Source organism: Cardiocondyla obscurior, linkage group LG09, assembly GCF_019399895.1.
Source record: "Cardiocondyla obscurior isolate alpha-2009 linkage group LG09, Cobs3.1, whole genome shotgun sequence".
Taxonomy (NCBI): domain Eukaryota; kingdom Metazoa; phylum Arthropoda; class Insecta; order Hymenoptera; family Formicidae; genus Cardiocondyla; species Cardiocondyla obscurior.
Genome location: NC_091872.1, coordinates 2,257,252 through 2,268,151, shown reverse-complemented (window position 1 = coordinate 2,268,151; position 10,900 = coordinate 2,257,252). Strand labels below are relative to the sequence as shown.

Sequence of the window (10,900 nt, the reverse complement as noted above, 5' to 3'; positions counted from 1 at the left end):
TGTACATATTAATTTTATTACTGAGGAATGTATATATGCATAGAGGCATAATGTAGGCATAATATAAATAAATAAGTGTTAACAGCAAGAGCACAGTCCCAATAATGTATTAATCGTGTATTAAATCTTATTGTATTATTTATAGCGAAATATATCGATGTATATTGCATTTCTCGTGTTGTGCAAGGCCACCTGTTAGATAACAAAGTGAAAGGAGTTATAAAAAAAAAAAAGAATCGCATACGATGTATAATATCAAATTATTGTACTTTTTTTTTATTTATATAACCTATCCATACACACACGCACATCTTTATATTCTGCAATTAAAATATTACATCTATGGAAACATTAACTACTTCAACTTGTCTTAAGACCCTTGAATCCTCTAGCCAGAAAGAAGTGTTCAGTTGATTCATCTCTTGTTGCATTAGGCCTGACTATTTTGACGCTTTGATAAAACTTTAATAGATTCTCTTGAAACTGCTGTGACTGACTACCATCCCAGATTTTTACAACAAATGTCCCCTGCTTTTTACTGACTTGTAGAGCAAATTTTAGGGCAGAGTAAGCAAGTAACATTATACAGGCATGATCTATCTCTCGTATACCAGATGCATTTGGAGCCATGTCAGACAAGATAATATCCACCTTGTCACCTTGCAACAATTTATTCAACGTCTCTTGTGTCTTGGCGTTTGTAAAATCTGTGTTCCCTAGTACAGTTGCACCTTGTACAGGATAACATGGAAGTTTGTCGACGGCATATACCCTGCCTACTTGACACTTTTTCTTGCCATGTGAATTGGTAAGATTAGTGGCAACCTGTGTCCAGCTGCCAGGCGCCGCTCCACAATCTATGACAGTCATACCTGGACTAAGAATCTTGAACCTCTCATTGATTTCCAAAAGTTTAAACGCACTTCTACATCGGTAATTCTCCTGTTTTGCTTTCTCTACGTAAGGATCTTGTAACTGCCTGGTCAGCCACAGCTGCGAGCTGTGTTTTTTGCCCTTTAAATTTTGCGGAGTCTCCTTGAGCAGCGCGCAACTAGTGTGTACACTTCTGATACAGATGCTCTTAAAAAAGAACTTCATCGCGGAGTATAACAATGCGATCTAACCTTGTTGTGCACGGAGTTGTTCAGCGCAAATCCTCGGCTTTGAAATTCTTTGAGAACGAATATTTCTCTCTCAACAGACTGAAAGCTATATGTTTTTAACAATCACTCGTGCGTGCAAGTTGTTCAACTAATTAAAAGATAAATGAGTGTGGAAAATAAACTGTCAATATTGCAGAACTGTGATCGTGAGCTTCGCCATGCTGCCTATCGCGTCTGTGCTGCCAGAAACGTTGAACTAATCGTGAGTTTTATTTGGCGGTTACAATAAAAGTAATAATGCTAGAAAGCATTAAATAAAACGTTAATGTTTCGCAAACATCAATGTTTTATTATAGGTGTATCGAAATTTGTCCTACGTAATTAATGCAAAGCCGTGATACAATAAATGACGCAATATGTTGTAACGTGAAATATTTATACCTATACTCGTGTCTATTATTTTCTTTCATTACATCATATTATACATTATACTTGCTTTATCACAAAGCATGTATTATTCAAATATAGTCTTTTGTAAATAATATACATATTTTTAACACACTTATTTATTTTTGTGATAAGCGCGATACATCCTTCACAGCGTTTTTTAGAAGTCACATTTTAGTTTACATATAATTACAATAATTACACGGCATAATGTCGTAAGAGAAAAACGAAATGAAACAATTAAATTCTTTTTACGTTTGCGTATCGTTAATAAAGGAAGGGCCGGCAGTATCTGGTCCCTCTTCATCTGTAGTTTGCAATTGACTGCTCTTTGGTTTTTTAAGACATTTAAGATATAACTTATCCGACGTCATAAGAGACAAATGTTCTGTACTAACATCCATGTTTAAAGCAGTCTCTTTTCTGGATTTTAATGCTGATTTTACTACACAAGTGGCATTTACAGCGCTCGATGATAATTTGTTTCGTTTCTTTGTCTTTGTATCTATCAAAAAAGACAATATCTTTTCTGGATCAACGTTTGAATTAGGAAGTGTTCTAATAGAATTTAAAAGCGACGTTAAGACTGGATATTTTAATTCATTTGTTGAATATCGACTCTGTAAAATATGTTTCCACATGTCGTCGAAATTTAATTTCCTTAAGTAGTCTTTCTCCGTTATAAAATCTATACTTATACTGGACCATTCTTTCCTTAAGTTATCTTCGTCAAAGGTACCTAACATAGTTTTCGCAATAAAAGAAAGGGTATCGAATACTGCCTGCCTGTCTATCTTATTTGATAAAGCTACGTCCGGTAGAAGAATGCTTAACGTCGACAAAAATTCATTATTAATCGGTAATTTTTCACATATTTCCTCAGCCGCGGTAATATAAAATTGTAAGCAGTTTTGCCGAATTGTTGCAACTTCATCCGTATACCCATCATTCAATAATTGATTTAAATAATCCTCACATTCTTTTCCTACTTCAATATCAACTAATGGTTTATGATTATCAGTACTATTGAATATTGGCAATTGTATATCCAGCTCGTCTAATATTTCACTCTTTAAAAAATTACTACAAATTTTTCCCAAAAGCTCCAACAATTTCGACTGTAAGAAAGGAAGTCTCGTTTCCACAGACTGGAAAAATGCACTAAATGTGGTAAACGGCTGTAAACTGTATTGTAGGAACAGCAAATATGCTTTTGTGTCTACGCTTTGCATAACGCATAACAAGTTTTCCCCAGATTTTATATTTTCACTTGTAATCGATTCGCTTAAAACACATTCTATGGCATCCCAAAATTCAATAAGTTTTTTAATATACATGTGATGAGAGAGCCAACGCATGTCAAATAGTTTTAAAAGTATATAGTTCCTTTCTTGGAAACAATCGGAAAATTCACGGAAAATATAATTTCGCTTACAATTATTTGTAATGCAACTTGCAACTTTTTTTGCAAAATCTTCACAAGTCTCAGGTATATTAATACACGCATTATTCATAGCTAAAGTCACGGAATGGCAGGGACACGATATTATTATAATATTTTCGCACAGCTCTTCCAATCTTTTTTTAAAGAAAAAATGTTTTTCACTTGATTCAGAGGTGCTATCACACGTTAGAGCTATAATATTAGAAATAGGTATTTCAAGCTTCCACATTTCATATTCGAATGTATTGAATAATTTTTCCTCGCTGCAATCAGTAGTGTCGATATCCATTAGCTTTATTAATTGCGAGTGAACTTCCAAGGTATCAGGATTGACATATCTAACGTGAAATGTTAGCCACTTTTCTTTCGAAATACTTAAAGTTTCATCAATAAAAATAGAAAACTTTACATTTTGAATAATCTTTACAACGCGTTTCATTTCTATTGGACATAGTACATTTGAAATTATATTTGAACATTTTGTGCGGCCCATACACATACTTTGTAGTATTTTAGGATTTTTCGATATGTCTTGAAAAAAGTTTAATATTATTTTTGCAGTCTCGAGTGGAATAGTTTTCTCAGCTATTAATGCTGCGTAGCGAATCTCTGCTATTTTTTTCTGGTCCTCAAAAAGCATATGCTCTTCGTTATTTAGCACATTTAATTCATCATTCAATTCATCCTCTTTCATTTGTATATATTTTTCAAAATTAGTTTTATGCATGACGGATTTTCCATGGCGATGGATTTGTGATAAACCGCCAGAAACAACTTTCGCACAAATCTTACAAGAAAACGAACTAGGATCGTTTGGAACTTCGCTCAACCAAGGCCTAAATTCATCGACATCTAACCACTGCTGCCTAAATAATTTCTTGCGAAATGACTTTTTCTTCAAAATTATTTTATCACTATCAGAACAAAATGTATTTTCTGTTAAATTTTTTTTATGTTGCATAGAGTTTGCATGTCTTTTTACATGCGATAACGAGCTGCAATTAAAGTTTTTTGAGCATACTAGGCAATGAAAGAGAGTGGCGTCATAAGGAACTCTTCGAACCCAAGAATTAAATTCTTCATTATTAAGCCAGCTTTCTGGAAATGTTTTCTTCACTTTTTTCTTTTCTGTATCATCAGATGTTTCCATACTAAAATACAAATACATAAAAACAAAAAATATCTAGTATTTATCATACATAAATTAACCTAACTAATTAAACAGATTGCAAATACCTGAGAATGCTCAATAATTATATAATTTGAAGAGTTAATTGCTTTGGGCTAGAATTTTTTTATGCTAATAAACATTTTACTTTAAAAAGTAGCTAAAAAGAAAAATTATTTTATAATTAGAATTTTTTGTCTGTGCATCCTTAAAATAATTATTCAAGCTTAAGGATATAAAAAATAGTCCAAATACTTACATTGAGTTCAATTAATATCCATTAATTATTAAATTAAAAATTTGGTACATTAAACACTCTATTTCTCATAAAAAAATAACAGATATTAATGAGAGTATTATAGACATTCAGATGTAACAAAAAGGAGTATCCTGCTTCAAAAATGTTGATTGGTTTCGTACATTCCGTGTTGTTTTTCTGTATTAAATCAGAAAAAAGATTTGCCTTAGACATTGACAAGAGGGAAAAATAAGAAATATAAAATATTCAACTAAACCTGATTGACGTGATATTAATAAAAAGAATTGTTCTTTCCGTGTCCTCGTGTTTTCAACAGGATTAAAATATAGCTCGTAGCCTTTCAACTTTGCCCACAAAAACGAGATGCACTCTGCGTCATGTATTTTATACCTGCTTGCCAAACAAAACCTGAGTATAGCTATAATGCCTATAGTCCACCACCGTGATAGCACAACGTCTCCCTGACGGCTGACACTTTTGGTACATTCCGAGGATAGAGAAAGAAATAACGACGCCGAAAGATAACGGAAAAAGAACTAGAGACAGAATCCTATCAACATCAAGCCGGGTTTTCAACAAGCGAAGCGAACCTTCGGTCTGTTTCTTTCAGCTGAAGTGGCTGTGCCAGAGATCGTCTTCCTTCCTCTACGTTGGAAGAAAAGAGAAAGGCTCCGAGCGAGTGCAGCCAGATTCAGCTGACCAGAACGTATCTCGTGTCAGAGGGATCTTCTAGAAGCGCGCGCGCACACACATGCGACGTACACTCGTAGCGGCAGGGAAGTGTCGCTGTCGTGGACGACCTGCTCGTGGACCGGCGGCGATGTGACCGAGAGCAGGAGTCGCGGTGCGAGAACGCGAGATACATAACTGAGCCCGGATGTTTCCGTCGACGGAGTGAGCCACGATGAACCTCACCGCGGGTAACGCGCACGGCAACGGCCTGCTGTACGCCGGTTTTAATCAGGACCAAGGTACGTTCGCGCGGGTAATCACGATGACAGCGGAGCACGTTCGTACCGCGTACCTGTCAGATTCGTCCCGCGTTTGCGTCTCGAACTAACCGTATCGCGGAGACGACGAACGCAACGTGCCGTTGACGTTCGATCGGGTACGAGCGATTCGGCTTTGCGGACCACGTTTTTCACTCTTTTGGGCGGACGTAAATCTGGAGCATCGCCGTGATCCCGTTGATCGATCGACCGAGGCGATTTTCGTCGGGAAACGTCGACGACCTTTCGCGGCGAGGCTTTTATCTTAGCTTTTTCCTCGATTTTCGTGAAAAACTGCGGTAAAATAATAAAATGGTTCGGCGCGTTTGTTTAAGTTTTCTCGCTTTCTTGCTTGCTTTGTCTCGCGAGCGATATCACGTTTTTTCGCACGGGTTTATCGAGCTCTGTCATCTTTCGCGGCTGCGTCGGCGTATGCGTGTTTTGTAAATATAAACGACAATTGATTAATATTGACAAGAAAAATAAGTATACAGCAGATAAAATTATATCGCTACTGGTCACGCATTTGCAGGATGCTTTGCCTGTGGCATGGAGAACGGATTCCGAGTGTACAATTGTGATCCACTGAAGGAGAAAGAGAGGCACGATTTCAGCGACGGAGGCCTCGGATATGTAGAAATGCTGTTCAGATGCAATTATCTGGCATTGGTTGGCGGCGGAGTCAAGCCAATGTACCCAACAAACAAAGGTTTCCCCTTACTTTCTACATGTACGATATAAATTGTTATTGTAATTGAAGCTACATATATTGTTTGTGCTTAGTTATGATATGGGACGATCTAAAGAAAGTGCCAGCTATTACTCTAGATTTCAATGTACCCGTGAAAGCAGTGAAATTACGGAGAGATAGGATAGTAATAGTGCTGGAGGGTGTCATAAAAGTTTATACGTTTACACAAAATCCACAACAGCTGCACGTATTTGAAACTAATCCTAACCCACGAGGATTATGCGTTCTGTGTCCAAACAGCAACAATTCCTTGCTAGCCTTTCCCGGACGAAAAAATGGTCACGTTCAAGGTAAGATTTTGTAAGAACGAGATTTATGCTTTGCATGTTAAACGTATTATTTAATACCGGCGACTTATATTTCAGTTATAGATCTGGCTAACACAGAAAAGCAGCCTCTAAATATAGAAGCACACGAAACGCCTTTATCTTGCATAGCTTTAAATCTGCAGGGTACCAGATTGGCCACTGCCTCGGAAAAAGGTACTCTGATAAGAGTATTTGATACACAAAACGGCAACATGATTAACGAATTGAGAAGAGGAGCGAATCACGCGAATATCTATTGGTAAGCGCTATAAAAAGAAATGTGATGATACGTATGCAAGATGCGTTAATTAACGTACGTTTTTCTTTCAGCATAAACTTCAATCACGATTCTACGTGGCTATGCGTTGCCAGCGATCACGGTACCGTACACGTATTTGCTGTTGAAGATCAAAAACTAAATCGCCAATCTAGTTTAGCGTCCGCCACGTTCCTGCCAAAATACTTTAGCTCGAGTTGGAGTTTCTGCAAATTTCAAGTGCCGGGCGGTCCCCAGTGTATGTGCGCGTTTGGTCAAGATAACAATAGCATCATAGGTAAGCACATATTTTGTGAATTAAAAAAATGTAAATTAAATCTTTGCACACTTCGTATCAATGTCTCATATTTACGATCCCCTATGCAGTGATATGCGCAGACGGTAGTTATTACAAGTTCGTGTTCAACAACAAGGGTGAGTGCACGAGAGACTTTTACGCGCAGTTTCTTGAATTAACCGACGACAAAGCATTGGAGGATACATAACCGGCGGTGAACTCCTAATTGCGACGAAAGATGACTTTCGTGTTCCTTCATTGTTTTCACTTATTTCGGCCGAGGAAAAGAACGAGCGAGTACACATCGCAATTCATGGAGTGCAACACTCGAGCTGTTTATATAGGGGAAATAACGTTCGTACCAAACGTTACGATAGAGGACCAAATGAAAGAGTTCTATTGATTGTTGGTGATATCGTTCGTTGGCGTATTGTGCGTGAATTTTCAAAAAAAGAAAAAAAAAGAAAAAAAAAAAAAACAAGAAAAAGGAAAAAGATTGACAATTTAAAGGCGAAAATTACTTTAACAAATATGTGTCAGAAACTTGTTACACGAGCCTATTCGCTGACGCCTATTGATAAAAGAGCAAATTTTTAAATATAACAAAAGAAGGAATATTTCCCCAGGTGATAACGGGGGACATCGCAAGTTACTTGTTGGCGTGATACTCACGTTTTCTTACATTTTAGATAAGAATGCTACTGCAGCTAACTAAAGCGAACGTTGGCCATAAATTATTCTTGTGGCAAAAAGCAAATAATCATTTTCCGTAGCTTCGCAGTAAGCGCTTTGCAATGAAATCGTGTATCCCTTACTGATCATGTGTTTTATACCTCCGCAAATCTTTTCGTTATACATAAATGCATTATAAAATTGATAATCATCATTACTCTTTGACGATTTTAAATGATTGTTATAACCGCATCCGTTTTTTGCGGTTAAACACGTCTTTGTTTTATAATCGAATCATATCATGTACACGTCGTTATACATTTATATCGTACTGAAGTACTTGTAATTTTTATTTTTATGTTTTTCCATACATTTAATATACATATACACAGGAAATTCTACACTTTGTATCACACGGTTATTGCCGCAGATAACGAGGTTGTATTTCACACAAATAAGTTGAGTTTAAGTACGAAATAAAATTGATTATGCCATGATTCAGAATTCTGCGCCCCGCTGTTTCTCTAATAAACTAATTTATAATTCGTAAATAGCGTTCACGATGTTGTCATTCTACCAAACGTAAATTATTCAACATCTCGTTTATAGGTAGTATAAAATTAAATTCAGTCTTGCGCGTGAAGGAAAATGCACACTTGCAGAAAGATATTACTTCTTATAATATTTTTATCTGTTAGAATCCTAATAGATGAAAGTTCAGAACGCATGTGTATCGCATGTAAGTATACGGTGGATATACGACTTTTTGAACAATCTAAACACTATTGTAGTATCTGTGCGTCGCATTAGAGAATCATTTTATCGCACGAACTTAAAGGAGCATGCGTGAACTTTATCAAGGCAGAATTAGGAGAAGCCTTGAAGGAGAAACACGAAAAGCGCATTCCTTGCAAGTTTTCACTGCTGTACGCAATAAAAATCTTTTTGTTTATCTCATCTTATGTACGATACATTTTTCATTACAAAACCTTCCACTAGCTTCCAATTTTTAATTTTCAAGACAATGCATTTTTATTTCACGATTCTGCAACCATCTCTGTATTGCCTTTCGAATTTTTCGAACTTGTTTAAAAGCATATTTTTTAATATTTTCTTTTTTTTTGTTTTTTAATACATTTATACCACTGAAAGCTCGAATTCTTGCAGCTTTTGCAATATTGCGAGGATTTTCCTATCCTCGTCGACAAATTAATTTTTCATTCTTTTTATAATATTTTTAGAGTTCGTAGGGTTTGTTTACGGAGACTTGAATCGCCTTTGGTACCTCTAGCGGTACGGGTACTGCGTACTTTTTTTTAATACTGTGTACCTCGTGCGTAAGTCCTTTCTTTGTTTCGAGACCCTTATAAGTACTGTACACCACGAACCAGACATAAAAGCTTGTAATTATCAGGAAAAAAGCGATTAGGCCTGAAAATATTATATTATATCTTAACAAAAACCATTTATAAAAATGTTTCATATAATAAAAAAAAACTAATGTTAAGTTCTTCGAGATTAAATCGTATAGATTGTTTAAAATTAATTTTTGTTTTACGATCACGTTTTGAAATTAAAAAAAAAAAAGAGCTTAAGTGGATTTCCTTTGAAAAATCATAAATACGAAATCGCGAAAACTTTCAAGTGTTTTAAATAATTTTAAACTTTAACGTACGTTCGCAAATACCAGCTCTTCCACCTAGAGTGGCAAGGAAAGGACAGTCCTCTTCTACTAGGAATAGTGAGATTGCTAGAGCCGATATAATGGTGATCTTGACCATCATCCAAGGTGCCATAAAATGACGATTATTCTAAAACACGCGTTCATTATCAATAAAAAAAAATCTCGACCTTTGATTCTATCTAAGCAATTTCGATTACCGTCAGAGCTCCATAGAGAAGTAATATCGTGGAGATGAAGTGAATAACTGTCATCACGAGACCGCAGTACATCGCGTATACCATTTCTGCAAATACATTCAAGTGGCTTTTCAATAATTATAAGTATGTGATAAGAAAAATAGCGTTATATATATATATATTTTTTTTTTTTTCATGCATGACTTTCGTGCACGAATTTAGATATTAATAACCGGCTGCATTATGATGGGCTAAATCCATCCTTTTTGTATTGAGATGATTCGACGATATCTCCTCCAGAGCCTCTCTTTCGAGAGCATCTTCGGTATCCCTTACTACTATTTCTTGAATTCCCATCGCGTGCACCAGAGCCAGAATGAAGAATATCATGCTAAATCCGGACGAGAACTACGACATTTATTAAAATTCTGCATATGTCTCTGCGAAGCGGATTAAATACTCAGAGATTGATTTCATAGAGATAGGTGTTACCAATTGAAATATGGCTATTAGTATTGTGCCCTGCCTCAGGCTGAAATAATGCAAAAAGTTCTTCATCAATCCAATTTTCATCTCGGCTTTTGAGAATTAACGTAGATTACACTAGCTCTCGAAACGCTCCTGAAAGTTCATTAATTTATTTTCCATATAACTTATAAAACATCTACGTGCGCGAGTGTACGTGTGTGTATGTGTTATTAAAATCATGAAATCTTTTAAGAAATGTATTTTGCGATTGTATGATTTACGATTTTTACGAACAGGCGAGTTTACATCGTGCCGACAAACGCGCAAATTACTTTTTTTACAAGTAAAGTACGTGTGACAACAATATCAAATCGCGTTCTCATACTTATCTCCATAGATTTACCGATTAATAACCCATCACGGACCCCTCACTCTTTGGCAACACGTCGAGACGCACCTCAAAACAATCCAAGTCACAGCCGTGACGAAAGTAGGTGAAACGCACTTCGTCGTTTACCTTCGCAGCAGGTGTGCTCCGCACCACCACCGTTCGCTCGCGATGGAAATCAATAACTTTGCACACACTACGATAATGGAACGAGTGGTTTACGACGATTTTGTATCGCGGAACATCTGTGACAAGTTTCCGCTATCACCTATACCATACGATCGTGTACCAGCTAGAAAATAATGTAACAAATAGCGCGTCTCGGAGTCGAACTCATCAAGGTTCCTGCGACGCGCAATATGCGAGGGTGGCTTCAAGGGTAGGTTGGAGAATGTTTGGTAACGGCATCTTGCCAGCGGACTGCTCGACGGGCGCACGCGCTGTCACCTTGCACGCTACCACACGGGGTGCATCTGCTTTTAAGTAACT

The 10,900-nt window shown here is 36.6% G+C and overlaps 4 protein-coding genes across 9 annotated transcripts; 1 reads left to right on the top strand and 3 right to left on the bottom strand.

The window, feature by feature from the left end:
- Nucleotides 1–248: 248 nt before the first annotated feature.
- On the bottom strand, nucleotides 249–1,391 carry Mrm2 (Mitochondrial rRNA methyltransferase 2). Its single transcript, XM_070661744.1, has one exon. It carries the CDS (start codon nucleotides 1,096–1,098, stop codon nucleotides 361–363), a length of 738 nt encoding a protein of 245 aa, XP_070517845.1. The 5' UTR covers nucleotides 1,099–1,391; the 3' UTR covers nucleotides 249–360.
- Nucleotides 1,392–1,520: 129 nt separating this feature from the next.
- LOC139105556 (uncharacterized) lies at nucleotides 1,521–5,035 on the bottom strand. Its single transcript, XM_070661737.1, has 4 exons — nucleotides 4,678–5,035; nucleotides 4,422–4,598; nucleotides 4,231–4,322; nucleotides 1,521–4,145 (listed from the first exon to the last, which is right to left on the bottom strand). The coding sequence occupies exon 4, from the start codon at nucleotides 4,142–4,144 to the stop codon at nucleotides 1,802–1,804; it is 2,343 nt and encodes a 780-aa protein (XP_070517838.1). The 5' UTR covers nucleotide 4,145; nucleotides 4,231–4,322; nucleotides 4,422–4,598; nucleotides 4,678–5,035; the 3' UTR covers nucleotides 1,521–1,801.
- Nucleotides 5,036–5,185: 150 nt separating this feature from the next.
- Nucleotides 5,186–7,517, top strand: LOC139105562 (WD repeat domain phosphoinositide-interacting protein 3). Its single transcript, XM_070661743.1, has 6 exons — nucleotides 5,186–5,392; nucleotides 5,943–6,119; nucleotides 6,194–6,451; nucleotides 6,527–6,728; nucleotides 6,800–7,023; nucleotides 7,113–7,517. Exons 1-6 carry the CDS (start codon nucleotides 5,326–5,328, stop codon nucleotides 7,229–7,231), a joined length of 1,047 nt encoding a protein of 348 aa, XP_070517844.1. The 5' UTR covers nucleotides 5,186–5,325; the 3' UTR covers nucleotides 7,232–7,517.
- Nucleotides 7,190–10,743, bottom strand: LOC139105564 (uncharacterized). 6 transcript variants are annotated; one of them, XM_070661745.1, is made up of 6 exons: nucleotides 10,427–10,743; nucleotides 10,048–10,176; nucleotides 9,789–9,963; nucleotides 9,577–9,662; nucleotides 9,371–9,506; nucleotides 7,190–9,126 (listed from the first exon to the last, which is right to left on the bottom strand). In XM_070661745.1, exons 2-6 carry the CDS (start codon nucleotides 10,126–10,128, stop codon nucleotides 8,933–8,935), a joined length of 672 nt encoding a protein of 223 aa, XP_070517846.1. In that variant the 5' UTR covers nucleotides 10,129–10,176; nucleotides 10,427–10,743; the 3' UTR covers nucleotides 7,190–8,932. The 6 variants fall into 6 exon arrangements, with proteins under 6 accessions (XP_070517846.1, XP_070517849.1, XP_070517851.1 ...); XM_070661748.1 differs by having other exon boundaries at nucleotides 10,048–10,087; XM_070661750.1 differs by having other exon boundaries at nucleotides 9,789–9,946; nucleotides 10,048–10,087.
- Nucleotides 10,744–10,900: the final 157 nt, after the last annotated feature.

Coding starts and splice junctions, on each gene's coding strand:
- LOC139105556 (XM_070661737.1), bottom strand. CDS start 4,144: ATGGAAACATCTGATGATACAGAAAAGAAAAAAGTGAAGAAAACATTT.
- LOC139105562 (XM_070661743.1), top strand. CDS start 5,326: ATGAACCTCACCGCGGGTAACGCGCACGGCAACGGCCTGCTGTACGCC. Junction 6,120..6,193: donor AATGTACCCAACAAACAAAG/GTTTCCCCTTAC, acceptor GTTTGTGCTTAG/TTATGATATGGGACGATCTA. Junction 7,024..7,112: donor AGATAACAATAGCATCATAG/GTAAGCACATAT, acceptor TCCCCTATGCAG/TGATATGCGCAGACGGTAGT.
- LOC139105564 (XM_070661745.1), bottom strand. CDS start 10,128: ATGAAAATTGGATTGATGAAGAACTTTTTGCATTATTTCAGCCTGAGG. Junction 9,964..10,047: donor TAATAGCCATATTTCAATTG/GTAACACCTATC, acceptor TAAATGTCGTAG/TTCTCGTCCGGATTTAGCAT. Junction 9,127..9,370: donor AAGAGCTGGTATTTGCGAAC/GTACGTTAAAGT, acceptor TAATATTTTCAG/GCCTAATCGCTTTTTTCCTG.
- Mrm2 (XM_070661744.1), bottom strand. CDS start 1,098: ATGAAGTTCTTTTTTAAGAGCATCTGTATCAGAAGTGTACACACTAGT.